The 25719-nt window shown below is 44.6% G+C and overlaps 3 protein-coding genes across 5 annotated transcripts in view; 2 read left to right on the forward strand and 1 right to left on the reverse strand.

Annotated features, from left to right (window-relative positions):
- The window catches only part of LOC135368723 (E3 ubiquitin-protein ligase UBR4-like), a 62559-nt gene extending 55398 nt beyond the window's left edge, over nt 1-7161 (forward strand). The window contains exons 73-83 of the mRNA XM_064602190.1: nt 443-742; nt 1439-1662; nt 1742-1891; nt 2269-2467; nt 3729-3967; nt 4714-4839; nt 4951-5145; nt 5254-5338; nt 6088-6327; nt 6813-6972; nt 7043-7161. Coding sequence (XP_064458260.1) covers nt 443-742; nt 1439-1662; nt 1742-1891; nt 2269-2467; nt 3729-3967; nt 4714-4839; nt 4951-5145; nt 5254-5338; nt 6088-6327; nt 6813-6972; nt 7043-7113 — 1989 coding nt within the window. The 3' untranslated portion in view covers nt 7114-7161. The remainder of the gene's footprint in view (nt 1-442; nt 743-1438; nt 1663-1741; nt 1892-2268; nt 2468-3728; nt 3968-4713; nt 4840-4950; nt 5146-5253; nt 5339-6087; nt 6328-6812; nt 6973-7042) is intronic.
- A 1003-nt stretch (nt 7162-8164) lies between these two features.
- LOC135368728 (uncharacterized) lies at nt 8165-18226 on the forward strand. Of its 3 annotated transcripts, none has more exons than XM_064602197.1 (7): nt 8165-8248; nt 8620-8745; nt 8810-8896; nt 9121-9337; nt 9983-10753; nt 11373-11624; nt 13758-18226. In XM_064602197.1, the coding sequence occupies exons 1-6, from the start codon at nt 8231-8233 to the stop codon at nt 11600-11602; spliced, it is 1449 nt and encodes a 482-aa protein (XP_064458267.1). In that variant the 5' UTR covers nt 8165-8230; the 3' UTR covers nt 11603-11624; nt 13758-18226. The 3 variants fall into 3 exon arrangements, with proteins under 3 accessions (XP_064458267.1, XP_064458268.1, XP_064458269.1); XM_064602198.1 differs by having other exon boundaries at nt 13761-18226; XM_064602199.1 differs by having other exon boundaries at nt 18053-18226.
- A 260-nt stretch (nt 18227-18486) lies between these two features.
- LOC135368729 (kelch-like protein 2) lies at nt 18487-25617 on the reverse strand. Its single transcript, XM_064602200.1, has 10 exons — nt 25442-25617; nt 25159-25287; nt 24855-25080; nt 24604-24779; nt 24186-24282; nt 23786-24052; nt 22491-22706; nt 21440-21641; nt 21102-21371; nt 18487-21023 (listed from the first exon to the last, which is right to left on the reverse strand). Exons 1-10 carry the CDS (start codon nt 25477-25479, stop codon nt 20851-20853), a joined length of 1794 nt encoding a protein of 597 aa, XP_064458270.1. The 5' UTR covers nt 25480-25617; the 3' UTR covers nt 18487-20850.
- Between the last annotated feature and the right edge of the window lie 102 nt (nt 25618-25719).

The raw sequence follows: 25719 nt of genomic DNA on the forward strand, positions 1-25719 counted from the left end.
TTTAATAACATAAATATTTAATGAAATAATATATGAAATTTTACAGAGAAAGCGAATTTCCAGGCGTAATTGCTTCGAATTCTGAATTCATTTTGGTAGTGGGGATCTCAGTGTGGAAATGAGGTGCGTGTTGAGGAGGTCAGTTGAGAATGGCACATTACCTTTGGGAAGGAATAGGCAAGCCACGCACCCACATGAGTAGTGCCACCAATGCTGCTAACCCAAGGGGCAAAAAACGTCGGCAAAATGCCGGGTCAACGTATGCTTCCGACCTAAAAACATTAGGCCTTGTTTGCAAACAAAGATTGTGTTCCATCAAGTTGTGTTATTTATGTCAAGGCACCTTCCTCTGCCCTTTGCCCTCTTTTGGTACTCTTGAGTCACGGTGCAGTATTTGCAGTGTGTGTTTCCTCCTCAGTAATGACTCTCTATTTTGTCGCAGGTGAAGAGCAATAGGGTGAAGCTGCTTGATCCCTCCCTGGAGGCAGTGCCAACACTTTTGGCAGCACTGCGCCTCACTCTCGACACAGACGATCCTTCATTGGCGGAGCAGCTGTTGTCCACCCTTGAGGTGGTGTTAGCTGAAGGAGCAGCCTGCACTCCTCCTGCAGTGCCTTCAGGTGTAACCCAGGGTGACATCACATTCCTCTTGGCCCAAGTTGGCTCACCATTGGTGAAAGGATCATCTCGCCTGCTGCAGCTTCTAATGAGGGTCGTTCCATTCCTCACCCTCAATGATGAGGTGAGTTCAGTGTATTCTTACGTTGGGAAGCATCACTAGTAAAGAATCAACAAGGCAGTCTGAGGTGTTTGGATTTCATATTAGAAATCTGCATCGTGTCTGCAGAAATCGTCTGCAGAAATCGTCGCAGAAATCTGCAGAAATCGTGCATGGGATCTGACTTTAGGAATGAGATACCTTTATTCACTAATTCAGGTGGTAAATATCGAGTGTTACTCCTTAATTTCTAATTCTGGGCGAAACAAGCTGCCACTTATGTGATGGTAAAATATGTCTGCTTAAAGAAGCTGTCAGTGAATATCACATCGGACGTTGCATATGCATCTTGTGTATGGTTGCTATTGCGGAACCAACTGTTTCCGAGCTATAGCATTATTTTTTTGCATGTAGCTGGTGCAAGAATGCTGCAGGGCTGACTGCAGCGCGTGTGGTGTGTCCAACATGCATAGAAACATTGCGTTTGATTTGGTAGAAAATTTGGAAGTAGATGAAGGGTGAAATTGGACTATACGCTAAACATATACGAAACAATGTGAGCACGTTGTGTTACAGGGGGACGCTTATCTTCTACTTGGACAGCTTATATATATATCTTAAGTGCTATTATTCTTGGGTGCGGTACAGCCCATATGTGCCGCAAATGAGTGTCAACTATTTTATATTCTGCTGCACGATTTTTGTTCTTCTATGTTCTAGGACAAAATGGAAGTACTCATTGGGCACTTCAAGCAACAGCTCAACTTTGGTCGCTTTGATCTTGAGCACACTGCAGATGACGACATACAATTGGAGTGCTTCTGCAATCTCAGTGCCGGCATCGAGCGCAATGACAATGGCAATCGACTCAAGGAGCTGATGGTAGCACAAGGGATTGTGCAGGACGCCGTTCAGTATCTGCTGATTCATGCTCCTCCAGCAAAGTACGAGATTTTATCTGATTTCTTCTCGCGTGGCAGTCCGATGATAACGCACAATATCATTTGTTATCTGTTTTCGTAGAAGCTCCTTGCTGGGCACTGCTGAAAACTGGAAGGAGTTCACGTCCAAGCCAGCTCTTAAATACGTCTTGCGCATTTTAACCGGACTGAGCAGGGGCCATGAGACCACACAGATTCTAGTCAGTGCTGAGTGCATTCCCATCATCCACAGGTGAGTCGAGTGAGTGAGAGAACACTAGAGCACTGCAAGGGGTCGCATCCTTGGGCCGTCTGGGTTCAGCCTGACGGCTCATTAGCTGGCCATGGCTAACATAGAAAGTGGCACAGCACAGTACCAGGCCCGGTCCAGGCCCGGTCCAGGCCCACCAAAAGATCGCTTTCCCAGTCCAGCCGGGTAGGGGTGTATGCCCGAGCCAGTGCAGCGCTGATACGTTTTGCCCTTCCCATGCAATGCAACCATATAGCGTTACAGCATTGTGAGCTTAAATCAATGAGCAATACTTCTGTCACTAAAGTTTTCCAAATCTGGACAGTTGATTATAATTGAAATGGAAGTCTCGTGGCATTAACAATACGGTGTGCCTTTAGACTGGAACAAGTATCCAGTGACGAACACGTGGGTTCCTTGGCTGAGAACCTGATGGAAGCCTTGAAGGAGCATCCCGACGTGGCACAAAAGATTGAAGAGGTACGGAAGCAGACGCGAGATGAGAAGAAGAGACTGGCGATGGCCATGCGTCAGAAACAGCTCGGCCAGCTTGGCATGCGTACCAATGAAAAGGGCCAGGTGAGGAACTGTTCTGTTTATAAGCCACACATGCAGTACAGTCGAACCTCGTTAAAACGAAGTCGGTTATAGCGAATTTTCGGTTATTACGAAATTTTTTCTTTACTTGGTTGGTCATGCTTTGGTTCAGTGGGAAATTTTTTTTCTACAACGAAGTAATCTCCTCTATTTTCATCGCATCCTCGGTTATTGCGAAGTTTTTGCCCCGAATTTCTTATCGCGGAATGACTTATCCACGGAGATTACCGCCGCCGCCTACGTGTCACCGATGAGACGAATGACATCAATGAGCGATCGCGTCCTGGCCTGGCGCTCCGCCAGCATTCTCTCGCTTCCTCCTCGCCACATCTCCACCTCCGCGTCCAGTCCTCCTCCACCCACGTGACCACGCGTGACGTGATTCATTCCCTTCTGGCAGTGTGGACAACGTGGGTACACCTTCGGCTGGTACGCCATATCTCGCAAACGGAAAGCGTTGTCTTTGGAAATGAAAATGCGATTGAGATGTTGTTCGGGGCGTGGAACGACGTCACGCACACCACAATCCGAAACTGCTTTGCCAAGGGAGGGTTCGCGGCCATCGCGGAGGAAGTTGACACGGAGGCGACATCGGTAACAAACGAGGCTAGGCACCAAGTGGAAGCCAGCGTGCGGAAGCGTCTGCAAATGGTGAAGCAGGTGCGATTTTGTGTCGGCCGACGACGAGCTCGTGGTGGCAGCTGAGCTATCAGACAGTGACATAATCGCTGCCGTCACCGCGCAGAACACGATGGTTGGAGCTGACGCAATCAGTGATGACGACAGCGGTGACAGCGAAACGAAGGCACGGAGAACTCTCGCGTAACCAGCGCCGAGGCGCTTAGCATGGTGCGAACATTAAAGGACTTCCTCTTGGAACATCCGACGGCGTCAGAAGCAGATGTTTGCAACGGATTTCGTTGTCTCGATAAGGTGAGCGACATCGTCGTGCGCAATGCTATCGCGACGAGGCAACAAGTGATTACAGATTTTTTCAAATAAATATGCTTTTTTGAGTGATCATTTTGTGTTGTAGCCTGACTGTATCATACCACAACGTGGTGCACGCACTTGTTAGCAGCTTAGTGGCAATCTCCTACAATTTCTGGAGGTATTCTTTTAGTACGAATTTCGGATACAACGAACAAATTCGCGGTTCCCGTGAGACTTCGCTATAACGAGGTTCGACTGTATTGTGAAGCAGTAGAAGGAGGTGACTGTTGTTTCAACGTGTATGTTGCAGGTGACTGCAAAGAGTTCGATACTGAAACAAATGGAGGACCTGGGTGAAGAAGCAGGACCCATCTGTATAATCTGCAGGGAGGGCTACAAGTTCCAGCCAAACAAGGTCCTCGGCATCTACACCTTTACCAAGCGCTGTAACGTCGACGACTATGAGGCCAAACCGCGCAAGACACCCGGCTACTCAACGGTTACCCACTTCAACATTGTTCATGTTGATTGCCATATGGCAGCTGTGAGGTACGCTACCCCTTTCAGAATTTGCTACCGTAAGATGCTTGTTTTCTTGCTGGAGCAATTCGCAGGAGCTCTGTTATACTGGTGATGGTGTACGAAGCTTTGGAACGCAATAGCCAACATAGTTAGAGCCTGAAGTTTTCGGGAAATATTTTTTTCAAAATTCGGGGGCTAAAAATCGGGTAAGTAAACGTGTGCACTAAATTTGTGCGAATTCGAGTGAAAAAAACAGCCGGTATGCTAAATTCGGGAAGAAATAGGGTTCAGTTACTCAAACTCACTGTGGTGGTTTGGTACAAACGGTGATGTAACTGCGTTTGCTGCCAAAAAGCAAGTTAATGCATTCCTACAGACATCCCAGTGAGGGGAATTTGCCGGGTAAAAATCGGGTTTCACCCTAAAGGGTGAACCTTCAATTCGGGGTGCAAATTCGGGGAAGAATCTGGTAAAACCCTAAAACTTCAGGCTCTAAACATAGTGTGCATGTGCATACTTCTTAATAAGGTGTTTCTTAATGTGATGCTCGTGAGCACAACATTTGGTGGTCAGGCTACTAGCAGCAGTGCAATTCTCGATCTGCCAGCAGCAGAACTTGAATACTGCACCGGTCAACTACCTCCTGCAAGTTTCTGGTTCCAGGAGCTTTCATAGAACCTAGAACACTCGAGACTCGAGATGAATCATTAGTTGTCATTATTTACATTCTTGTCGTAAGACGCAAATAATTTTTCTTGATGTGGCGCTTTCAGGCACGCCCGTGGACGGGACGAATGGGAAAGTGCAGCCCTACAAAATGCGAACACCAAGTGTAACGGCCTCCTTCCCCTATGGGGGCCCCAGGTGCCAGAGTCTGCTTTTGCCAGCTGTTTAGCAAGGTACACTGCAAAAGGGCTATAATTTGTAACAAAAAGCCACTGGCATATATGGTACCACTTCCATTTGAAGACAAAACAAAGGTGACATGTGCTCTGATACATCCCATGCAGGCACAACACATACATTCAGGACTGTACTGGACACTTGGATGTCGGCTATGCCTCAACGCTGCACGATCTCAAGCTTCTATTGGGAAGGTTTGCGCAGGAGAAGTCGTTCAGCGAGGACAGCGGAGGTGGGGGACCCCAGAGCAACATGCACCTCATTCCTTATCTGCTACACATGGTCCTGTATGTCATCAACACGTAGGTTCTTTCTCTGCCCTATTTTCTGGAGATGGCTGTTGGCTGATTAATGCTGACGATTCCGCCGATTCATCCGCGCTGATGTTTCTTGTCGCCTCTTTTGTATAGGACGAGGTGTGTTGCGAGAGAAGAGAAAAACCTTTCTAATTTTCTGGAGATGTCACCCGAACGGCAGGTTGAGAACTGTTTTGAGGTAAGGTCACCCCTTTATGACGAATGACCACATTTGACGTATTTGTGTCGTGTCGTGTTGAGAGAATCGCTTGTAAGGAATAGTGAGAGTATCACACTCAGTCTTTTTGGCAATGTTGCCGGAGAATATCAACGTTGATAAGACTGCACTAGGTGAATCAGCATATGTATCGTCAGTGGAAGTGTTTCAAGGTGTCGTGCAGGTAAAGTTTCACGCTGAGCAGCATGGACTTGTGCCTTCATGCCACTGACCAGGCGGTCATCTATGCCATGCCACGTTGCTCGTGGCATGACATAGCTGACATGTTATTTTAAATAGTGGGTGCTCTGTTGTTGTATATTTAGGGCCCTGTGCTTTCGGGTTTTATGTTCTTAAAATTCTGGGAAGAAAAATTGATTTTATTTCGGGAGCCGTAAAACATGGTCAAATTGGGTGAGATTGGGTGGAAAAGCAGATTTTTGGGTATAAAATAAAAAAAAGGAATGTTTCTAGCGGCTTAGATTGACAGAAGATGCGGAACAGCTGTGCTGAATGTCCAGTGCATAGCGTTCTCAAGTGCCTGTATTGATGGCTGAATCGGCAATTTTCTTCTAAGTTCATTTTCGGGTTTTGCCCGCTAAGTGATGATCATGCAAATCGGAGGCAAAAAGGGGTTTTGCCAGTTTTTACCCTCAAACACAGGGCCTTATGTATATTGCACTCACTCTCCTGAGGCAGTTCTCTGTATTTTGTACTTGTTTTCTTTGTAGAGTGAAGGTCCTTGCTACTGGACGACGATGGCTCTCGCTGTATGGTCTCCAGCAAAGTGGGTGCTTCGGCGAACAGCACTTCTACAGCGAATGATTGTGCTGGCTCAAGCTCGGCACTTATGCATCCAAGGATCTTCAACATCCACACTGGCTGACATAGAAATGAAAGATTTTTCGGTCTACAAGCCATATCTCCTGTTCCTTTCTATGGTCGACGGCCTCTATAATATAATGTTCAAGGTATGTACGACTGTGTGCGCTACTTGTGGGGGCCTAGTTGTGGACGAGCTTGAAGGGGTTCACGTGCACTGATCATGGCTTTTTCTTGTACCACAAGACCTGTACACCCCATATGTCACATATACCCTAGAAATTAATCTGGAAATTTGCGGGACCAATGCTGACGTTTTTCATGCACCGTTTCTGTGAAGAACACAGTTGATGATGGCATTTTGGCTGTTCAAGCTTCACGTCAATGGCACTTTGAATGGCAATTTGAAGTTTTTTATTTATTTATTATTTTAGTTATTTGTTATTTGAAGTTACAAGCGAGAACATTTGACCAGGCAAGTGTGCCCTCAAACTGTGAGATCTCCCGAAAACCGTGGGGAGTAATTCTTCACAGGAATACAGTGTAATCGCAAAAATTGAACAAGTCCTGCTTGTCTACTCTGTTGGTAAATTCCTAAGAGATCTAGATTTATGTGGTTGAATGATTTATCCAGAGGGTATCCTGCATCAGTGACGAGTCCTGGCCCACAGCTTTGGCTGAGTACATCCGCCACAATGATCAGCCAATGTTGGAGCTGGGAGACAAGTTGCTGAGGCACTTTGAAGAACAACTTCTACCCTGTCAGTCATTTGCAGAGTACTGTGATGTCATGGGTGAGTAACTACACTACAAATGATTGTCAATTGAGGATGGTAGTGACGACATAAAACTTGTATCTTACAGGCCTGTTGTCGGAAATCCCTGATCCTGATGCCTTCATGCAGGAAGCTCTCCGCAAGAGGGCTTGCACATAACATATTTACATTAGAGTCTGTTTAATAAAGTTTCTCGGTTTGGGAATATTGCAGACTCCAAGATGTTTCATTACAGTATCAGATATTTTATGGGTGTGAGGGTTTGTGGTTGTGGGCCATGTCCGAAACTTACCGTTATTTTACATGGGCATAGGAAAGTAGTGGATGAAAAGAATTAGCTGAGGCAGGCTACTTACGCGTAAGCCTCCAATGCCCAGAATCATCTGTGACTGGAAACCAGGAGGGTCTAGGTTCAAATCCTGGTGTCAGCACCCCCCCCCCCCCCCCCCCCGAGTTGTTTGATATAGTATGATAAACAGTATTTCTTGCCAGTGTCATGTGCAAAGCTGAATTGAAGTGTATGTTTGTGTGCTTTAGCTTGCATGCGTGTGTGTGGAGTTACTCAGTGCGCTCTAAATCTCTGGCAGTCCACCACATGGACGCTTGTGGTTTTGGTTTGGTCATTCCGTAGTGTGGGAGAGAATGGGCCACATGAGCTTCCGCTCGCATGTCTCGGCACGTTGCGCAGTTGCGCATCTGTCGCTGCCCGGGAATTTCAAACCGTGAAGCTTTGGAAGCTAATGGATTTTTTCGACAGTGCGACTGTTTTTTATTTGTTTGTTTTTTCATGCGCAAAGTGATGAAATCTCACTTTCACGAATGTTGTTTTTGAATATATGTTCCGAATAAACTGAAATGAACAACATTCGCAACAATTTTACGACTATCCAGGCTCTGCGATGAATGGATAACGGCCTTCCCTTTGCATCGGGCGGTAGCATACGCCACCTAGCCTGTTAAGAAAGTAAAAATAAAGCTACAAAGCTCAGCGCCATTTTCGGCAGTGGTTGGCGATGATTTCTATGCATGGTTCTATGGAGTTTCAGAACATTAAAATGGAGAAGAGCTTTGCTACATATAATAATAAATCGATAGATAAGCAATTAAACAGAAGAAAAGTGTGTTAATAACATGGTGAATAACCCACTCGAATAACCGTTCATCGCATCGCCAAGTCTGGAAACAATGGGATGTTTTTTTTTAGTCTTCTTTTTTTTGTATGTTTTTCATTTCAATACACAGCGCTTGGGATTGTGGGTAGACTCAACGCAATATCATGGCGGCCGTGGCTGAGGTACGTTGTGAGCACATACGGCTACTAAGAGGCTTCCGCACTAAATATCGCGTACTAAATGTCTTAACATTCTTTTTAAAACTTCTCACAACGCGTGCGAATTACGTAGCAGGTGTCTTTGTTGTGCCTATGGTGGTGCAAAAGGAAGTTTGGGGCACAACATTGCACGCCATTTTGTTTGCCCTCCTTAGATTTTGTCATGTGAAGCATATTTATCTATTTTTGAACAATGCACGTTTTAGGTCGTACACTTCCAAGAACACAGACCTGTGCACTTTTATTTTGGTGTATGTGCCCATTGTCGTCAAGGGCATGCGATGCTTTAAACTCTCTCCCTGTGAGCTCGACAATTTCCTGCTGGGTTATTTCAGACATCAGGCCTCAGGTCATTGGAATCTGCAAATTCCGCGGTGAACTCCGCAATCGATGAAGATGACGATGATTTGGAGACATTGCGTTCAGTTGCTTTGATGTCTATGAAAGCTAAACGAAAAGCGGTAAGTTTACGTAAAAATAAAACTGGTTACAGTGCTGTTCATGCGGCACATTGGGTTCCCACAGGAATCGCAAGCCCCCGCCGAAACAGCCACTGTCTCCCAAAGCTACAGCCGTTTTCAACACGCCAAACGGAGTACAGGAACTGGAAAGGTATATACGTCTTAAGTTTGGTTGCCCATATGCTGCATAATGTATGTCTTGAATTTCGGAGACGTCTGTACCTTCAGTCAGCTCGGGTCCCCTCATTTCTTATTACTGCTGGTCGGAAGACACTGCAGTAATTCTTTGCATTATATTTTGACTTTGATGGAGCTCGTGTGCAATATACCTACTTCACATTATTGGTGTCCCCGTGTGTCTGTACTTGCTCACAGTTTCCCTGGAACCAGCATGCCCGTCCCAACCTAATAGTGATACAGCCTGTGCCTCTGGAAGGGGAGCAAGTGCAGTGTGCCAAGACAAATTCGTACGGCAGTACAGACCCCCAAAAATGTGCGGACGAAGTCAAATTGCTCCTGCCTCAGCACAGGTGGTGTCCTCCCCCAAGCGACGAGTCATCCTCCCCACAGACTGCAACAGCCAGGAGAAGAGGTGAGTTCGCTTCGCATGATACAAATTGCTGCAGCTGTGGCATAGCAGTGTTGTCGCTACTGCTGTTGCTCACGTAGAAGAGATCACAACACATGATTTTGCAAGTATTGTTGCCACCGGGCTCGTCGATTGAGTTGGGTACCTGAGGTACCAGTTGTGGAATGCAAGGAGTGGAACATTTTTCCTTCTTCACCTTTATTTCTCCATGCAAATTTGTGACACAGTGCTGTTGGCAACCTTTGACTATTGTGATACCTGGGTTCACTGGGGCCGCCGTAATTGAAATACTGCGCAGAATGAAGTTTGTCAAACTTTAGTAACGTATATTAATCTAGTGGCAGCGTCAGCGCTATGTTACGCTGTGATGTGTATGGTGAAAGACATTCTTCCTCAAAACCCTAGTTCTTTTTGCTGTTCTCTCGGAGGCAATAACGGGAACATAACTGTTTTTACGGAAGTGCTACGTAATGAATGAACCACAAATATAGCTTGCGTAATAGCATTATATGATTTGATCATTGTGTTAGCCTACGAGAGGCATTAACGCAGGACTGTCCCACGATCAGGATTTTCTGTTTATTAGCACTAGTGTCAGTAGTACTTAAAGCGCAGTAGCGTATTTCACACAATCTAAACTGCTTTCAGTGTCTGGAAAGTTCAGCCACTTTGAATCGAGCAGCAGCGACAGTGAGGACAGTGGTGATGACGACTTCCTTCGCTCTGCATCACCTTCCTCCCACACATCCAATGACTGTGAGCTGAAGGAGGCTGAAGCCAACGATGCTACCGGTGCCGAGCCAAGCCAAGACGACAGCCACGCAGAACCCATTGTGAATTCTTGCAACAACACTGACTCTCGTCTGACGCCCTCCCCTGTGCCTAACGTGGTTCCTCCTGAAGACCAAGAGAAGACGTGTAATTTGCGTGCGGACAATACAGAAACCGATCCTGCTTCCGTGGTCTGTGCCGAAACGCCAGCTGACTCGCCGAAAAGGTGCAAGTCAGATTCACAGAAAGATGCCAAGACCGACAGGTCGCACCCAGAGCGGAGGGACAAGCCGCCGAGCAGCACAAGGGCAGACCTGTCGCCAAAACAGGATGCCATCGACAGGCTGGAAGCACGAAGGCGAAAGTTTGAATCTAATGTTCCTATTCAACCAGTGAGCCGAAAGATAGTGCTCTTGAAAGGATCGAAAGGTGAAAACTGTGATACCTACAAGGGTGATACAGGCAGTCGGGACAAAGGATGGGAGAGGGACAAGTGTTCGCCCGAGAAGAGTCCTCCGCCTGTGTTGAGGTCGGTGTTGAGTGTGGTGAGGGTGACGGGCGACGATACCCACAGGGACGTTGTTCTGGTGGATGAAGGAAGGCGAAAACGGAGGTCGCAGGGCAGGACTGTGGAGATCATTGAGGATGGTGAGTTGTTCCGTCGCGCATGCCTTTTACAGCGGTCGTGGTACTTGTGTGTCACTCTCAAGATGTCACTTGTGTACTGCATTTTATGTACTTCTGCGAGAGAATTGCTACCAGAAAAACTCAAAGGGTCCCACCAGAGCACATATTGTTCTATCCACAAACAACTCTAGCATGAGCTTATTTGGTGCAGCTTGATTTGCTGTAGGTTGACATTGCTTATACAATATCACTCCTCTGAGAACTAGCATGTCATGTAAGGACTTGCTGTTGTACTGCAGCATATTGTGGAACGCATGTCATGAGATCTGTTTCGTATGCAAGCACAAGGCAGCTAGATCCTTGTGTTTTCGGGTTGTATGTATGTCGAACAACCTTGGGTAGGGAAGGGGGGAATCTGGTTTTATATTAAGAGATGTAAAATTGGGTTGCATCTCGATGATGCAGTCACGGGTTATACAAATTATTTTCCGGTCCCAGCTGGAATGCCTGTTCTAACCATGTAGTCGAACCTCGATATAAAGCACACGGGGACCGCAATTTCGCATAACGGCATAAAAATGCCATAATGGCAGTTTACAGCCCCCTTCTGATCAGCGCTTTACCTTCCATAATTCTTCAGGCCAAGAGCCCTTGTACATTGGTGACGGCGATCGTAAGAAGGTGCCCGTCCATCTTCGCCTCGGTCAAGTGTCGCCCCCTTGTGTGCTGCGCAAGAGGAAGGGTTTGTCAAAAGAGACCAGCAGCAGCAAGCGAGCCAAGTCATCTTCTACCTCTTTGGAGCCTCTGCTCAGACGCAAGGACAGACAGCGGCACAGCCGTCGCAAGCGCGAACCGGCAGGCTCGTCCTGAGAGCGCTTGACCTGGGTCACAGGTAAAACCCGCCATTTTTGTGGCATTCCAAACATATCTTCCCGCAATGGCCGAGAGAAAGGTTATGCATGTTGGGTGTTATATACGCACATCTTTATTGTTGCGTGTGCACGGCAGTTCGTCGATTCACAGTCAAAGCGTCAGTATCGCACTGTCGTATGTTTTCCTTCAATGCATTTGTTAGGTGCATTGCTGTGTGTGGGAGACTTGCAAGGTTTTACTGTTTAGTGCAATTCCTTCGGACATTTTTGACTGTGAACGTGGAGTGAACCTGCTCACTGGTTCATATCAAGTCTTGCCAAATGTTTCCAGATGTAGCTTCACTGATAACACACCAGGATTGCATTGAACTCATCAAAGTTAGGATGCCTGAACACTAGCTTCCTCTCAGTAAGTTGGAGTCAGCCTCTGCTGAAGCAAACACGACCATTTTGAAGCAAACCACCTCTGCTGTTTGTTTAATCAGTTCGAAAGTGTAGCGTATAGCTACATGTTTGTCCGTGCAGTGTGCGCTGGGTGTGGGCTTCAAGATCTTGGATATTGTAGCAGACGACACGGTTGCCTTCACCCTATACGGAGGGAGCTAGTACATTAGCCAACTGATTTTTCAGACGCCGATTATTCGAACTCGTTCGATACTTTGGACTCCCACAGGGAACGGTGACCTGTTACTACTTTTCCCGGACAGATCGAAGTCTAAAGGCTCGATTTTCCGTGCCAAAACACTTGTGGAGAAGCACCAGCATCACTATTTTTGGCGCTGCAGTGGCAACTTCGAAACTGCCATTTTGCATTGTGCACTTGGATTGGATTGGTCATTGGAATCCTAGGCGGAACTGCTCTAAAACTTCTGAACCATACCTCTAGGTGACTCCACGGCGCCACAGTGGCTTTCGGTGCTGGCGCGTCAGTACTCTGGGGAGTCATGACGCTCTCCCGAGTTTGTTTGTGCAAGCTGTTGCTAGTCATCAGCTTTCGACAATAGGCACGTCTGTTTGGTAAATTGTGCAGTCGGAAAGTGAGACAGACTCTGCAGACGCTCGCCCTGACTGTCCAGAACTGTCCACAACCGTTGACCACAGGCATGGTGAACGTGTTGTTACTATTGTCAAATATGTTAGACAAATCTATAACGCTCGCACAAATGCAAAAGGATAGACATGACACAGCAGCGCACATACTATAGACTTCTGTGGTGCAGCCGTGGCGAAATGATGTTGAATTCTTCAGGTCTTTTGGACCGCCATGTTATTCGGGCTCTTTTCCGGCTGCTGTCGGGTCCGGAAAATCAGTCAGCTATTGTGTTCAGGCATTATGGTCAAAGTATTACACAGTCATTTAAAGGGGCTGTGGCTCCCTTCTGAGAATCTTACTGGAGTGATATGAGGTTTCATTCGCCCCGTCAGTGGGAACCTAGAGTGATTTGGACCGATGAAGCAAAACATACAACGCGAGATTGTTCTCTACTCGTTCTTCGGTGCTGTCCGAGCAGCATGCAGGATCCTCCTCTGTGTCGTACGTTTTTGATCTGCAGCACCTGTGGCAGTACATTTATTTGGCACTAGCGTACAATGCTACCAAATTCATCCTTGCAACTCGTGCTGCATCCTGTTGCATAAAGAAGATATTTAAGTCTTTCTTGAGATTGCAAAAGGATATGGAAATCTGTAGTGGAGGTATGCATTTGATACAGTTGGCGGACACGCCCGTTTTTGCTCGAGTTTACACGAGCGGTCGTGGGTGTGGTTTACACTTGGAAACAAACGACTTCACTTTAATGATTACGATACGATTGCCATGTGGAACGCTAACAGTACGCCACTTTGAAGTGCGAAGCACTCATTTGTTCCGGAAGTTGTTAGCACGTAGTTCTACACACGATTCATTGCAAGAGTTAAAGCATAAGAGCCGCCCTGTGATAACGTTACGGTGGGATGCCGCGTAAGAATTTTACGCAATATTTTTTGCAGCTCCGGTGCCCCTCTACAGCACCTGTTTTTTGCCCTTCTTTTAATCCCTTTTGCTCGCCTTTTGAGCTTCACATTCATTTCGTGTACCACTGCCAGCTCATAAAATGTAGCATACTACCGTAGCGCTGAGTGCTGTGTGGATGTTTAACGTCTCTTTTCTGCAGCAGGTTGTGTCAAGGATAAGAGGTACTTAAAAAGTGCAACATGACAGACTGTGTGACTCTTTTATGTGATAAGAGTATGAATCGAACGCTTGTGTGACTAAGAGACACCGTTTGCTGGAGTGTGTCTTGCATTTCTTTCTTTTTTTTTCGTCTTTGAACTCAGGAGAGACACGACATGTCTCTCCCTGTCGAAAGTGTAATAAGTGCCTGCTTGCTTCACATGTCGAGAGTGTGTACTTTGTCATTACGCAGACGTTTTTGTAGACGTTTGCAGAAGCTTCTGAATTGACCAGTGTGGTTACAGCGCACGACATAGAGCTGAGAATTTTTTATTTTTTATTTTTTATTTTGGTTATGTCCCCTTGTCAGATGGGCTTGTCCTGTTTCAGTGATGCAGCTTGTTGGTGTAAAAAGACTGTTGCAGTGTTCGGAGCGAAGCACACAACTCCCTTGCATTCAAAATTTTTGTGCTACGCGTAGCCAGGGAGCTTATCACTGTGAGGTTATCGTAAAGTTTTAGTGTCTGTACCGGGGTATTTACTTTGAGCTTTCGCATCCAAATTCTGTTCAGCTGTGCCTAGTCGTTGCTGCGGCTGTCATGATTACGCGTTACTCAAAATTGAAGAATGGCTCTAGGCATAAAATGCAACGTTAGCTTTTTGTTTTCTGTTTTTTTTTTTCTGCCAAATTTTTTTCTAACCCCTATTGAGAGTGTTAGCTTAGCGTGTCTCTTTCTTCTCTCTATGTGTTGTCATTTTGAAGTATTGCCCATGCACATACATCCTGTTACAACCTGCTGTTGAAGTGTACAGTGTGGAATAGATGTATTTGGGAACGTAGGACTTTTTTTTTTTTTTTTCAGTCAGTTCGACAAAAAAAAAAGTGTGCACTGTTACTGTGGCCGTTGGAAGTTCCTCATGTTTTGTCACACCTCAACGTGCATGTCACATGATTGTGCGTTGTGTTGAGTAGTGCAAGTCGCAGTAGTCTTGTGAATCAGCTAATTTTGGAGACATGCCAGTCAATGCTGTGATGTATTTCTGGCAAGGGATCTCTCGCAGCCATATCTTATGGCAGCTCCCCAATTAAATATGGTTTAACGTTTGTCTCTTGCAAAGTGCTTTTGAAACGCCTCTGTAACTGATGCAGTAGTTTATGCGTCTTGACGAGAGATTTTAACGCTAGGAGGACGACACTTTTGTGTGGAGTTGCCTCGGCTTTTAGTCGGTTTTTAGTATCATGTCTTGGGAGATGCTTTTATGAGCGCCATTCCTTTCAATTTAAGAGCTTCCGATGAATGGGTCATGCCCTACATGATGCATGCATTTTTGCTTTGCAACATTAGTTCATTCAATTTGTTTTTAATATTCCTTTTACTTGTGCAGCACCTGGTGCATTTCATTCAAATAAGTACGCAGTACTACATGGTTTCCGCAGAGCCTTCGAAACCCTTTGAAACTTCAGAATGTGATCACATTGGTGAAGCTGGTGAAGGTGAAATGAAAGAAATAAGTGAGGTTATTGACTTCCTTGAAGTTTTGATTTAAGATAATTTTATGGCTGTGTATTAGAGTCAGTTTTGTTGACTAGTATGAACATCTCGCACATGTTCATAGTAACATAGAACTTTAGTGGATAAATGAGATATGCATTTGTTTGAACTTACATAATTATGTGGCACTTCAACATATGCATTTATGTGCAGATTGGAATTTAACATGGTGTTGAAATGCAAAAACTTGCTTCAAGGCCGAAGCTTTGTCTGAACTGGATTATTGATGCTTATATGCATTTATTATTATTATTATTATGCAATTTCTGACCGATAGTGCGCTGAAAATTTTTGGTTGGTCCGCGAAAACAGACTTAGAATAAAAGTACTGCATATAATTCGTACACGCTCAGCCTGTCTTGTGCTAATGTACAGAAAACAAGGAAGTGTGAAGTTGAGCTAAATTATTATCACATATTAGTCTGTGGCCAGGGGTGTCACTAGGGTGGTGCGAGAGATGGACCGTGTGACGCGACAGAATGGGGTGACACATCGCACCAGTACCGCCGCTTCCTCCTTTTATCAGTGGCGCGATGACGCCAAAACAGGAGATGCGCCCATGGCGACCATGTGATTTTTTAATTTTTTTCTGCATGTAGTACGATACTGTTATTTATCATGGATCGCCTGGTATGGAAAAGGGACCCATTATTGGGCGTGGGGTGGGGGTGACGCATACCCTAGTGACGCCACTGTTTGTGGCTCTACGCTGTAAGACAAGTATGATCATGAGCTACGCCACGGCTTATTGGGCACCAAAGTCCCGGCACACGGCACAACATCGCGGAAGAATGCGTGCCTAAGCACCTTATACCTTGCTGACAAGGTGCTGGTGTTCTTGACTGCGTTGAAAGCAGCAACCTATGAATCAAAGCTTGCTGCAACGGTAGAAGATACCAGGTGTAACATGCACCACCGTATAGCGCGCAGGAGGGACCCCCCCGATGCCAAATTTTGCTGTGTAACACACGTGTTATATGCTGGAAATTACGGTAATACAAAAAGCTGGAACCATACGGGTAACTTTCCAAAAATGTGCTGAAATCGATTTCTTTTTCTTTTCTTTTCTGCGATTACTGCAGAGACTTTTTGCATGAATCCAGGAACACAGAACGATGAATGCTGCAGGAAAGTGCGTTGCTTCCCATCACTTCACCCGCATTTTTATTCATCCATATGTGTGCACAGCACTACCGTAAGGAAGACCTTGCATTAATAAATGAGACAGTCTTAATCATTACAGGGCTTGCCCTAACAGTCCCAATTAACATGTTTTCTTTCTGTGTCAATAAATTATCCTTGATCCTTAAATATGCCTCGACTCCCAGTATAACTACTGCGGGAACCATTGGAGTAGTACTGCCATGAGGTCGATAGACAAGCTATGGGCATTCATGCATCCCTCTTACTCAACATGAATTCCCATGCAACTCCCATTTTCTTTCTGGGAAGCTCTTTCATTGAATTGAATATTTTAGGCTAGACCTTTTCTATCTCAACCATCAACGTTACCTTTGTGTACCTTTTTTTACGATTACGCTTTTGTTTTAGGACGCTATAGATGTCTCACAGGTTGATGACACTTCGTTTTAGAGTAACGCGAACCTTGAGTTTTCTTTCGCAATGTGTTAAGTAGGCACATATATGAATCAAGCAAGTCCAAGCACTGTTACCGAAGTGTTCATTTTTGGACTTTTTTTTTTAGTATGACAGTTTTTGTTGTGTTCGCAACTGTAAGAATTTACCAACAGAGAACGAATAACGCCATCTCCTACCGAGTAAAAGAGGAGGTTTTGTTTTTTTATCTCGGTTGTAATCGTATTCCAGTAAAATTAAAACTGTACTTCGTAGGAATCGTTCTACTCTCTGGTAAAGCGCAAGACACAATCGTAGCTGCAACAGATGCACTTCAGTTAAATGTCACTCGCAATACATTGGACATCATGAATTTACTGTATTCGGCACACATTCATACATTTGTAATGCGTTAATATAGGTATGGATAATTGCTGTAGTTTAAATCAAGCAGTGCAGTAGCTGTAATTGAAGATCATTCTAAGACCATATAATTGTCAGTGTTCATACACTGTTGTCAGATACACTTAAGGCAGAATCACTTTCACATAACTCCATGGGACATGCCCCTTCATGCTCATTGTTTAAACAACTGCAGGTGTGGGCCAGTCAGTTGAACAGATATCACTGGGAGAATTTTGATAGCCTTTTCATGTCATGCAAATTTTTGTCCTACTGACAAAGTGTCCCTTGAACACAACTATGAATTATGAGTCAAAATCATAGAATTGTCCCATTCGGGTACACGAGACCGTGCTAACCTGGCTTCGGGCCTGCAAACGTTTGGACTATTAATAGCCAAGCACGCTTTCCATAGAGTTATGAGCAGGTGATTCTTCCTTAAGCAATACTCTAAGTGCATTCCTGTAGTACGTGTTCATTTGAAAATGCTTGTTGCACTATTTTTGGTTTTGGCACTTCATCAGGGATTAATTTTCTAGTCACTCGTTGTACTTGTGCAACCACTTTGTAGCTGTGTCAGAAAAAGCAAGTATTTGGACGTTTCATGTCATTTCTATTTATGGTTTGACATATGCTTGACATGATTGAGTATCTTAGCCAGTTCACTGCCCATTCAAAGCTGTGTGCCATGTTTGTGTGCTGGTTGAATTATGCCGTGCTGTATCATGTCTAAAAAATATTTGAATGCCGTCGACATTTCTGCCAGGCAAGAACGTGGGACCGTCGCAGGAGAAGCTTTGCCATGCCGTCGCCGCAAAGGAGCAATGGGAGATGAAATATCGGCTGCGTTTTTGCAAACGGAGCTCTTCCATGGTTTGTAAATATGGAATAAAGTATGCAGAATAATTTTAAATTTCAGAGGCATCTGCATATTGCAGAACGCAGGTAGATGTCACTTCTTTGTACATACTAGATTTGTACATATATTTTCTGTACATATATACATAATTAAAAAAAAGCTAATAAATGTTTATATTTTGAACACAACCTTGTTGCATTGTAGCTGTAGGTGGGGTTTAGTGTGCTGACTTAAACTTAACGATGGTTAATAGATATCCGAGTACATATGAACATTTTGCATATTTTGTCGTACTGTAGTGCAGATAATACTTGTGTGTATCCGTACATACACAGAATCTATTTGCCAAAGAGAAACCTTTATTCCCAAACAATTCCAAAGCTGCCTAACTTCCCCTTTCATCATTGTTTGAGATCTCACATACAGGTATTTACAATATTGGCAGGAGCAGCAGGAAATATACATAACAAGAACACTAATTGAGCTGAAAGGAACACATCCAGCACTTGGCAAGCTTTGCAGTGTTGCATTGATACACAAAATTACGAGCTGCTACACATGATGTCACTGGCATAACAAGATGTTCGAGTAATGGTGGTCTTTGCAACTATAACACATTTCAGCTGGAATGGCTCTGACTTATTAACACAGGCAAAAACACACACACGCAGGAATTCACACAGGAATGTGTGAATGGCGAGATAGATGAAAAATTCAGCAAGGCGCTGAATTCTGATATGGTTCTTGCTCTTGTAATACATGAGAAGCACCAACACGTCATACCACTTGTTGTTACAGGCAGTCGTTCTGTGGCACAGGTTATGTTCCTTTGCGAGGAAGTAAATGACAGAGCATGCAAGCACACACGCTTTGTTCACATCACGGTAGTGTACATGTACAACATCGGCAATTTGTGTTTTCTTGGTGGTACAATATTGAAAGGAAGCAGCTAATAGCAGAGTTTAATTACATCAGCTTGATCCACGAGATTCAAGCTCTCCTGCAATGAAATATCTGCTTGAACACAACAGGAGGAACCATATGCCCTTATTACGTACTCATGTCAGAGGTGCCATGTACTGTACACAGTATCTCTAAAATGTCGCAAAAGGTTACTAACGTCTACAAAACGTTATATGCCAAGGTGTTGTGTTTACCACGCATCTACAGGTTTTCCCGGCAATTTCAATCCAAGTGCCAGCTGAACTAATCCATGCCCCATAAAGTTTGCATGGCACGTGGATTAATTTAGCTGGCACTTGGATTAAAATTGCAGGGAAAACCTGTAGATGGCTGGTGCGAGAATACTCAGTCCCAATCTCGATGGAAATAAACTACGACATCACGGAACCTGTACGATATTAAACATATGAAAGCCCCAGATAAATGCGACCTACTGGTCTGCACAGGCTTGGATTCCAAAGAGTAATGAATGCCAAAATACCAAGCAGTAGTGTACAACTTTTACCCCACATACACATCAGAGCAAGAGATGACCTACACGTGGACAGGACATATCACCCAGATACAGGAAAAAGAAAATATGAAATACATACGCTGCCACAACAAAGAATGACTTCAGAAACCCTGTTTAGTATGTACCGTAAACTAATCACATACCTTACTCTGTACAGTATCATTTTTAGTAGTAACATGCCAGATGCTACAACCTTGTTCTCTTCAATGTTCAGTGGCATGACTGACCTTCAAATATGATAATGACATACTGAGTCACTCACTAATGGCAGCTGTGCACGCCATTAATTCACAACTCAGCTGTTGAAACAGCTGACCTTTCATTGCTACGAAACCCATAGTACTGTCCTCGTTCTATCCTCTGCACATTACAATGTCATCAATTTTTGCGGGGCACTGAAGTTCGGTATTCGAGACACCTTAGTTATTCAAAAAAATAAATGTATAGTTGGATTTTTGGAATGTGGTATCCTTGATTATTGCTAGCCATCCTATATGAAGCAGCATATGGTAAATAAACTTGCATTCAGGTTTGTAGTTGTACACCAAAGAAGCAATAATAGTCACAACTCATGTGTTTTGTTCAGCAATAAAATATTTTTATAAGTTCATTAGTTCCAACTTATGTAGTGCACAGAATCTTTATCATGTCCCATATTTTTAACTCTTTTTTTTTTTTCAGGAACTGCTCAATTATTTTTTTATGCGTATTGGTTCACTATTGCTTGATTCTTAGATTACCTTGCAAGTGAGGACATCATTGCCCATGAAGCTATCTACATCACATCAAATGTACATGTGCAACACATGCATGAGGGGGAGGGGGAGCAAGCACATACTCTCGGCTGCTGCCTTACAAACGTATGATAAATGGGTTATAAAGCCTATTGTATCCAATATAGAGATAGATATTTGCTACTGAGACAACCCCCTGCGATGTCACTGAGTCCTTTCATTATGTATGGTAGTAACACGAAACTAAAAGATACCTTTTGTGACACCTGGCCAACACACATGCTGCTAAGCAAATGCCAGCACACAGATATTTGGACCCATTGCGCATCAGGTATTTGGAGGAAAACTGAACGCCTGCTTCTGACTGAAAATTTTGACCAATTTCTTTCCTTCGTCTTTAACAAGTCCGAAAAATTGGTCAGCAACTGTACATGTCGTCAAATTATGGTAGTAAAAGAAAGCTGTGCTGTGGGGGTATTGAGGACTGGATAGAATTAAATGGGCTTGTCAATAATGGCCACACCAGCATAGCTGCGGCCTATGGTCATGAACGTCGGTAGCATATTCCACACTCTCGTTTTTGGATTGTAAACTTCGACTGAGGCCAGGTTAGACGATCCGTCGTCGCCTCCCACCACGTAAAGCAGTCCGTCCATGGCCATAACGCCTGTAAATGCAGCGTGAAATTACGAAATTAATAATTACTGCACACCGTATCAATACTACTGGTGGTAAATGAACGCACCGGCGTTGCGACGGGCAAGAGTCATGTCTGGAACTTGCGACCAAGAGTTGGACTCCGGATCGTAGCACTCCACGCTCTTGCGGACTAGAGGTCCGTCGTGGCCGCCCACTGCGTAGAGCACGCTGTCGAGGACCCCGACGCCGGCCCCACTTCGACGTGAACACATTTCAGCTACAGGAGACCAAGTATCGGTGACAGGATTGTAGCACTCCACCGAACTGAGGCACTGTCGTGACGCACCGTCGTACCCCCCAACTGCATACAGCAACCCTGCACAACGGAAGCGCACACGTTTTTTGTCTGTACAAAACAAGCTAGAACACGAAGCCATCACGTACCACTGAGCACTCCAACGCCAACGGAGCTTCGGCGAATGCTCATCGATGCTACTGTCTTCCATTCTTCGGCACGGGGATCGTAACACTCGGCACTATTGAGGCCTGTGGACCCATCAAAACCTCCGACAGCGTAGATAGTCCCATTGAGGACAGCTACGCCCAGCGTGCTTCTGCGAGCCTCCATGCTAGGGGCTTGCGTCCACTGTGCACATGCATAGTAAAAGGAAATGTGCCTTTGTTGTATATGTATATCGCATGTGGATTGTCACGTACGTGCACGTTACTACATGGCCACACAATCACAGAACTGTGAGGGTAGTTAGGTCACAGGAACAATTAGTATTGAACATGAAACATGTCTCACATATAGAGCCTGAAGTTTGGGGTTTAACCCGAGTCTTCCCCGAATTTGCACCCCGAATTGAAGGTTGCCTCTTTAGGGTGAAACCAGATTTTTACCCGGCAAGTGGCCCTCACTGAGACGTCCATAGGAATGCACACTGACTTGTTTGGCAGCGAATGCAGTTACATCACCATTTGTACCAAACCAGTACAGTTAGTAATAACCAGTACAGTAATTTCTTAGGCAACTTGAGGCCTTGTATGTGATTGTCCCTTCTATGTTGTTCCAGCCTCAGAACATCAGTTCTCCCTTGTCCAGTACAGTTAGTTTGAGCAACTGAGCCCAATTTCTCCCCGGATTTAACATACTGGAAGTTTTTCCACCCGAATTCGCACAAATCTAGAGCGCACGTTTATATACCAAATTTTTACCCCCCGAATTTAGAAAAAAAATATTTCCCAAAAATTTCAGGCTCTATAACATTGCTAACTTCCAAACTGTTCCTTAGCTATAATTTCCATGCAACCTGTAATTGCACTACAGATATTTATTTAATCATTTAATTAAATTAATTAATTTAAGTTATTTAATTTTATTTATTAATCAACTTATACGTATAGCTAGCTACAATGGATCGTTACTTTTCATGGTTGCTTCCCCAAGACTGAAATTGTATCTTCGACGTTCAGTCACCACATTGTGCAGTACCTGATCTCTAGCCGCATCGTAAGCGTCAACAGTTCGGACACGCAGGGAGCCGTTAAATCCGCCAACAGCAAAAACTAATCCGTCCACGACAGCCAGTCCTGCGCGGCACCGTCGAGTCGGAAGCTCTGCCAGCTGGTACCAGCGTTCTTTCTTGAGGTCGTAGCACTCGACGCTGCGGATAGCCTTCGGAGCCTGTCCTCCGACTACCAAAAGCATCTTGAAAAGGGGAAAAAAAATTGTTTGCAACAAACACTTGGGACCCTTAAAAGTACTACAGGTTTTCCCGGCGATTTTAATCCAAGTGCCAGCTAAATTAATCCATGCCCCATGTTTGCATGGCATGCAGATTAATTTTGCTGGCACTTGGATTAAAATCGCCGGGAAAACGTGTAGTGCTTCTCCACATTTGAGGGGAGATGGCAGAGCATCGAACCAAGACGTTTTTTGGTTTGTTTTGGGTTTAGCCCATAAAGGTTCAGTTCCGGTTCAGCTCCAGAGTTCACGTATATCGGTTCGATTAACCGGTTCACAGGCTGTAAACCAGTTCGGGACCGGTTTGAGGTTCTAATATGCTACAGAATTATAGGTAGCCACTAAAAATGATACGAGATCTCTTACATTACATTTTTTAGGCATTTATTTGTTTTTCGACCTGCAGGGACCCCCTTTGATCCCTTTTCCGAGCAACATGCCGCCAGTCTAGGCAGGCAGTATATTATTTATTATTAGATCGCTCCAATCCCGACGTCCCCCCACCCCACCCCCAGGATATGCTTTTAAATTGCCAAAAAAGATAATAATAAAACGATATGCCTAGATTATAGCGGTAGCACGTCATCTGGAAGTGGAACATGTTTTTTACGTAGCATCTTTGTATGGCAAATGTCGAAGTTTTTAGATCTGTCCTGTTCCATGCTAGCTAAAAATACCGGTTAATTCCGGTTTTCGGTTCCGGTTTGGTTCGACGCTCTGGGAGACAGCATCAAATTTCATTTGAGCATACAAAAACACAAACAAAGGTTACACAAAAAGTGTTTATAGTACCGAGCACACTAGCACACTTTCATTAGGTTACTGGAAAGTGCATCCTGAAATTAACACTTCATAGAGACTTAAGATACTTCTCCCATCTGAAAGCTACTAACAAAGTATAAGTTTTACTTTATTATATACTATACTGTCCTGTGTCATTACTATTTTACTGTAAGGTCCAGAACACTGCATTTCTTGTCAAGTACTGTAACGACAGATTAGAACCTGCTGCGAAAAACAGAGGGCGCTGACTTTCGAGTCACCTTTGGCCTTCCAACAGGTGTCCGTGGCTTGGTCCGTGGCGTTTCGTACAAGATTTTCTGCTCTGCCTTCAAGAGGTGGTATTTCATAGCCTCAATGAGGAAGTCCTTGCAGAGGTGGTTTGACTTGAGCAATGGTTCCTCTTCCACTCGCTGCACCAGGTACTCCTGGGACAGCAGGGGCAGCCGGACATGTTCCATTAGGGAACCCAGCTGTTCCTCTCGATTTGGAAGGTCATGGTTCACCCAGTTCATCACCGCTTCGAACACCTGCAGGAAACGATTGTATGAGCTGTGAATTGAGCGAGCTCTACCATGAGCAATGTAGCGAGCATGTACCCATTGAAAGCAGAACGTAGGTATGCCTCAAGTGCATCATAGCTTTTAGAATAAGGTTTCGTACCTGTTCTTCTGAAGGAACGGAGAGCCTGTCACTTGAAATCAAGCGTGAGACCTGACTCGCAGAAAGGGCTAGGAATTCTTCATTTTCAGTCACTTCACTAGAAACAGAATGAATTGGTTTTGAAGTTATTAATAGGCTATAGTTCACAAAGTAACATTTCCCAGAACAAGTACAGTAGGGTTAAAAAGCAAAGAGAGACGTAAAGTTGTATTGTGCACAGTTTAATATAAGCCATCATGAAATGTCACACATTTGACTGGCATCCTATGACTACCATCAAATGCTACATCACTAAGAAAGTGGAGGCTCGAGTAGTTACGAGAGTCCGTCATCTGAAAAGTTCAGACGCATCTTTTCCTGTGTGTTTGAACTGTTGTTATAATGCTTTTCAAAGTTCATAATTTGACATACAACTCACACAAAATGCTGCTCAATATAAGAATCGCACTGCGTCAGTAGATCAAGACATCCGTGTAAATCTGCAAAAGCTCGGATGCCTAAGCAATTTGATGGGTGCAGTTGAGCTTGGAGAAATTCGCAGCAAGCATCTCGAACGTCATTTAGCTGTAGGAGATTCGCAGCAGGTAGGAGGACCTGAAAAGAAGAAAATCCTTTTTGGACGCGCGCCCTGTCGAACACAATAACTGCTGTGTACAAACAGATGCATACCTGTACATTTTCTTCGGTAACTTGAATTTCCGCAGAGTAGACATAGTCAATGAGCAAGGACAGCGCTGTGCCGTCAAGGCCTTGTAAAGTAATCTTACTGGCACGACTTTCAGTAAAGCTAGTAAACATCGCGTAGAAGTACGGGCTGCAGGACGCCAAAACAGTTTTGTGAGCAGAAACCACTGTACTGCCAGCGACTAGTGTAACGTCGCATAGTAGACTTTGCCTGCAAAAAGCACAAAATCATCAGGTCGTTAGGATGATCTGACAATGGACAATGCACATTGGAGATCTTGCCACTTACTTCCTAAGTATGTTGAGTGTTTCGAACGCTTTTTGAGTGTGGACTTGACTTCTGTACGGAGGACGTTCAACTAAGCTATGTTGAGACTTTCCAAGTTCCATTTTCTGGATCTTGCACTCCAGCATTGTGCTGCAATACAAAAAGTGTCGTTACCTGCTGTTAAATACAACATGGAATGTTCATGCGACCGCTAAAACACCCGTCTGAAATATGACTCTCATTTGGAGTCTTCATTGCAACAATACTGAGGTTCGTCTAAATGAAGCACATACGAGAACAGTACCTCTCCGGAGACATATCTGATGTCATGTCTTGATACATGACGATTAAGTTCCCTTGCGATCACGCCAGTCACACGAGAAATCTCACTTCCATCATGTAAACACAAAAGCGAAAATGCAGACAGATGCGACAAAATCGACGAAATGTCGTCATTAGCACTCGCAGCAACAAGCGCCACAACTTGGGCAACACGAGAAGCATAAGGTTTCTCTTGCCTTTCGAAAGATAGCGCTAACGTCGTCCCCGAAGTCTGCTACGGAGACGCCGTGATTACGCTAT

Source organism: Ornithodoros turicata, chromosome 9 (assembly GCF_037126465.1).
Source record: "Ornithodoros turicata isolate Travis chromosome 9, ASM3712646v1, whole genome shotgun sequence".
Taxonomy (NCBI): Eukaryota; Metazoa; Arthropoda; class Arachnida; order Ixodida; family Argasidae; genus Ornithodoros; species Ornithodoros turicata.

Bases quoted from the DNA above. Each gene is read 5' to 3' on its own strand.
- LOC135368728 (XM_064602197.1), top strand. The intron at 9,338-9,982 runs GTGAGTTCGCTT...AACTGCTTTCAG, and splicing joins TGCAACAGCCAGGAGAAGAG to TGTCTGGAAAGTTCAGCCAC. The intron at 10,754-11,372 runs GTGAGTTGTTCC...ATAATTCTTCAG, and splicing joins TGTGGAGATCATTGAGGATG to GCCAAGAGCCCTTGTACATT.
- LOC135368729 (XM_064602200.1), bottom strand. From the start codon at position 25,479: ATGTATCAAGACATGACATCAGATATGTCTCCGGAGAG. The intron at 25,288-25,441 runs GTACTGTTCTCG...TTTGTATTGCAG, and splicing joins TCAGATATGTCTCCGGAGAG to CACAATGCTGGAGTGCAAGA. The intron at 24,780-24,854 runs GTATGCATCTGT...TCTTCTTTTCAG, and splicing joins TTACCGAAGAAAATGTACAG to GTCCTCCTACCTGCTGCGAA.